The sequence below is a fragment of the Myotis lucifugus genome, unplaced genomic scaffold (genome assembly GCF_000147115.1).
Source record: "Myotis lucifugus unplaced genomic scaffold, Myoluc2.0 scaffold_125, whole genome shotgun sequence".
Lineage (NCBI taxonomy): Eukaryota > Metazoa > Chordata > Mammalia > Chiroptera > Vespertilionidae > Myotis > Myotis lucifugus.
The window spans coordinates 3,754,432-3,759,495 of NW_005871173.1; the positions used below are offsets into that span (position 1 = coordinate 3,754,432).

General features: G+C 53.6%; 1 protein-coding gene across 1 annotated transcript in view; it reads left to right on the forward strand.

The window, feature by feature from the left end:
* SYTL3 (synaptotagmin like 3) overlaps window positions 1–5,064 on the forward strand; it is a 37,818-nt gene that overhangs the window by 22,689 nt on the left and 10,065 nt on the right. Inside the window, exon 8 of the mRNA XM_023758222.1 lies at window positions 3,743–3,941. Coding sequence (XP_023613990.1) covers window positions 3,743–3,941 — 199 coding nt within the window. The remainder of the gene's footprint in view (window positions 1–3,742; window positions 3,942–5,064) is intronic.

The following is a 5,064-nucleotide window of genomic DNA, read 5'->3' on the forward strand; positions in this document are numbered from 1 at the left end:
TTAAAATAGCCCCGTGAGGTCTGTGTTCTCACTGACCCATCAAAGACGAGACCCGGGCTGGAGCCGCCAGGAGTGTAGGGGAGTGGGAAGGGCAGGGCTGGGTAGAGCCGGCCACAGAGGCCACGCCATGCACGTCCGCCGGGAGAGGCACAGCGCCTCGCGGGCATGCCCTTCCCCAGTTCAGACGTCACTGCCGCGGGGCGGCATCCCGGGCATCCCCACGCGTAGCTGGGCTTTTGGATGCTGATAGAACCGGCACTCGCCGCATCCTCCCCGCCTCCTGTGCCCCTGAAACAGCCTGTGGGCCATCACGAGGCTGTCAGATGGAGGAGGGAGGAGGCAGAGGAGGGCATGGCTGCGAGCTCCCGCTGTGTGGACGCTGCCCTGCGAGTGAGTGTCCACGGCGCTGCCGCACTCGGGACATGCTGACAGCTTCCTGCGGGCGTGCTCTGGCCCCACCTCACTTGAGTGAGGGTCTGGCTGGTTTTCTGTTTGTTTATTTAATCTTCACCCGAGGATACTTTTTCCATTGGTGTGCTGTTCTTTTTTGTTTTGTTTGTTTGGGGTTTTTTTAGAGAGGGAAGGGAGGAGAGGGAGAGAGAGAAACATCGATGTGAGAGACACATCGATTGGTGACCTCCCGAAAGCACCCCGACCAGGGCCGGGGATTCAACCACAACCGAGGTACATGCCCGTGACTGGGAATCAAACCCTCGGCCCTGCACTCCATGTGCCGATGCTCTAACTACTGAGCCAAACCGGCCAGGGTGAGGGCACGGATGTTTTAGAGGACAACTTAGCCAGTGTTTATAAAGTACGTGCCAATCATGGCATGACCTATAAACGCTAAGTAATTACCGGGTTAAACTATGAAGAGCACAGCCTTCCACAGGACACCTGTCAGGCGGCAATCACACAGCCTGGCGGGGAGCTCACGGAAGTGATGCCCACATTTCGTCACAACACAGGGCCGTGCCCTCCAGGTGAGGGCTGTCGGCGCCCACGGTGCAGGCGGCCACAGCGGGGCAGACACAGGAGCCGCTTTTCTTAAGGCCACATGTGACGCCGGGAGGTTGAATGAGAAAACGGCCGGGAGGCCCGCCAGGTCACTTACATGAGCTGCATGTTCTGAGATGTCCCTGCAGAGCCCTCCTGTGAGCAGGAAGTGAACTCTCACCTCTCCTTGAGGCTCCTGCGCAGCCCAGGGGAGCTGACTGTCCGTCCTGTTAATATGTGGGTGACCTATGTGGACCATAAAAGGCGACCCATTAACCAGGAAGGGACAAAACACTGTAAGGAGGGGCTATGTCTGAGGAGAGGGCCGAGGACAGCGGTGGGGAGAAGACTTTAGTTCACTCTGCGCACTGGTGCTGTGTGATGTTTCTCAGGACACCTGAAACCTACAGACCCCCCCCCCCCCGCCCCGGGCCCTGGTGCCTCCTGCACATCCCCACCTCCTGGCGCCACCTGGAAGGCTGACCAGCCAGAGAAGGGAGGCGGCAGCGCTGGGTTTCAACCATTAAAGCACTTGGTCCTCAGACTGAAGGACCAGTGACCCTTCTGACGCCCCGGAGAGGGCATCTGCTTTTCAGCTGGGACTTAGCTGGGCTCAGAGCACATATTACTGGGCAAGCCCAGCCTGGGTATTTCTGGCACCCGAGTGAGTGAGTATGTTAAAAGGCCACCCTCAGCCCTGGCCGTGTGGCTCCGTGGGCTGGGTGCCCTCCCGTTCACCAGGAGGCTGCTGGTTCCATTTCCAGTCAAGGGCACGTGCCCTGGTTGTGAGCTTGATTCCGGGTAGTGGGTGTGCAGGAGGCAGCCGATGTATGTTTTGCTCTTATATCGATGTTTCTCTTTCTCTCTTCCTCTCCTTTCCTCTTCCTCTCTAAAAAATAAAATAAAATAAAATATTCTTTTTTTAAAAAAGGCAACCCTCAATGCAGTCTCGGAGGCGGCAGAGGGCTGCTCTCCCTTCTCTCTCTTTTTTTTTTTTAATATATTTTATTGATTTTTTGCAGAGAGGAAGGGAGAGAGAGAAACATCGATCAGCTGCCTCCTGCACACCTCCTACTGGGGATGTGCCCGCAACCCAGGTACATGCCCTTGACCGGAATCGAACCTGGGACCCTTCAGTCCGCAGGCCGACGCTCTATCCACTGAGCCAAACCGGTTTTGGCGCTCTCCCTTCTCTTATCTGAGATCAGGAAAATCCCGAGCACACGCACTGCGTGGTTCCATCGCTCGGTCAAAGCAAGCCCGATGCGTATGGGTCTCGGCATAGCCCGGTAGACTTGCCTCTGTGCGGGGTGGGCCTCACGAGGGCAGGCGTCATCTCTGTGATCTGCCCCGAACCAGGTAGCTGTGGAAATGCATTACAGAGTCACTGTGGGGGCGGGGGAGCCGGTCTCAACACGCTGACCGGCTGCTCTCCGGGCCTTGGTGCTGCCTGACAAACGCGTCCGCGTCCTTCAGAACTTACTGGGCCGGAGGTGACACCGCACGCCAAGGTGGATTCCTCATTCAGTCAAAATAGGCAGATCTTCAGAATAGGACCAACGTTCTAATAATTTCCAATATATGCATCTGCACGGATGCTTCATCACCGGCTTCCCAGGACCCGGACCTGGAAGCCAGCCGTCCACACCCGCTAGGCATAGTCCCACTGACGCCCAGGCCCGCCCCGCTGGCATCGGCCCTCCCTCTCCTCTGTCCGTGGACGTGGCTCCTGCCTCCATGTCCGCCGCGTGTCTACTTCCTGCTGGCTAGGGAGACCTTGAGGACAGCCTCTGCATCTCCTCACCCTTCCCCTTCCCCTTCCCCTTCCCGCTCCTCCTCTCTCTGCCCCCAGGACGCAGGGTGGTGGGTTGGACGTGGTGTTGCTTAACACAGATCCGATGCAATCGAGTTGATGTTCCGGGGGTTGAGGGCAAAAACAGTAATTTGGAGGTAATCTCTTTCTTCATTTGTTCTGTAAATTCTCACTCAGCTTTTCATTCCTGAAAGTTATGACTGTGGTGTGACTGTGGTATTTTCAAGTTCTACTTCTAAAAAAAAGTCTCGATTCAGACACCTTTGCATCTTCAGCTAGACGAGTTTCCCCATCTGCCCACTGTGTTCGTTGTTCTGTCCTCGCACTGTCCAGTGGACCGTTCCAGCCACGGCCTCACGTGGAATGTGTCCAGTACAGCCAAGGAGCTGAATTTAATAATTTTGTTTGATATCAATTAGTTAGAATTTGGATTTAAATAGCCACATGTGGCTAGTGGCTACCATATTGGAGAGCTTAGCTGTATCCATGATAAAAGTACCCACTTTTCATAGAGTAGTCGTGTAAGATTTAGAGATATATTTTGATTTTTCCCTTTCTTCTGAGTTAAAACTCTGCCTGGCCAGTGAATATTACATTTCATGTGATTAAATGCCAGGGTCACTACGAAGGCCATTTCCTTAAGACTTTCACTGATCCCTAGTAACCCACGTGGTCGTGACTACCCAAGGCTTGGTGACGTCGCTCAGGGCCGTGTGTGTGCGTGTGTGTGTGCGTGTGCGTGTGTGTGTGCGTGTGCGTGTGTGTGTGTGTGTGTGTGTGCAGGCATTTGCCCAACCAGGAGTGCGCCTGCTGGGGTTTGCCCATTACGGCCATTGGTCATAGACGCGGGCTGTACTCGCCGAAGTCGCCACATTTGAACGAAAGTGAACTGGGATGCAGACGCTGTGCTTAATCCTGTGTTTCCTTTTCCAGAAGGTCAGCGCACCCGACATCCTGATGCCGCTCAGCCAGGAGAGTCCCAAACGCTCTACCAACCCTGTTTCCAAGCAAGGAGGTCTCTCAGCACCCCCAGCGCCCAGTGCTCCGTTCTCAGGAGGCTCGAGGCGGGTGAGTCTCTGTCTGATCGCGTGGACACGGGGTGTGGTTGCCGTCAGCACGTGGAACTGGCTTGGTGGGCCAGGGTGGGAGCGAGTGCTGTTTGTGGAATGAACTGGAGCAGAGATGGCGCCTGGAGGTCCTCTTGACTTAGGTAGGGAGCTGGGGGAAGCCTCCCTCTCGCTGATGGCGTTTCTTTCTTACGTCGTCTCAGGGTGAACATGTTTATATAGACAGAGAGGAATTAGTAACATATAATGGTGTCTTCGGATGAGAAGTTTTCCATTTCGATGAAGTTTGATTTATCAAATTTTTCTTTTATGGCTGTTTCTCTGTCTTGGCTACTCACAAATTGTAGACATATTCTCCTACGTTTTCTTCTAGAAGCGTTACAGAAGCTTAGCTTTTATGGACAGGTCTTGATCCAACTCACTCGCTGTGAATGGTGTAAGGCAGTGGTCGGCAAACCGCGGCTCATGAGCCACATGCGGCTCTTTGGCCCCTTGAGTGTGGCTCTTCCACAAAATACCACGTGCGGGCGCGCACATACAGTGCAAAGTTGACTTAAAACTTTAGTAAAGTTTATTAAGTTAATTTTAGGGAATGGATGAGGGGTCCTGAGGCCTCAAGTACAGTCAAAGCCTTTCAATTAACTAACTGATCTGAAATAATCATGAAATAATCATAAAAACTTTTAAACTTCAGAGTCCTCATCAAGGAAATGAGTATCAAAGTTGTTCTTTTTTTTAAAAAAAAATGTTTTTATTGATTTTTTAGAGAGAGGGGAGGGGAGAGGGATAGAGAGAGAGAGAAACATTGATGAGAAAAATACCACCCATCAGCTACCTCCTGCGAGGCCCCTGCTGGGGATCGAGCCTGGGCCTGACCCGGAATCAAACGGGTGGCCTCTTGGTTCCAGGGTGGACGCTCAGCTGCTGAGCTCCCCGGCCAGCCGGGCTCAGAGTTGATCTTCTTACTTCACTGGATTGCTTGGAGAATGAAATGAAAGCAGGGATTTCGTGCGTGATATTGTGGTTAAGAACTCAGCTTCTAGAAACCAAGCTCTTGGTTCACATTTCAGCTCCTTCTGGAACTGATCCAAATGCTGCACCCTTTCCTGGGGAGAAGGCCCACGTCTGCATCAGTCCCAAACGCGTCTGTGCGTCCACGCTGGACAGGGCCACGTGCTCTCAAACGCA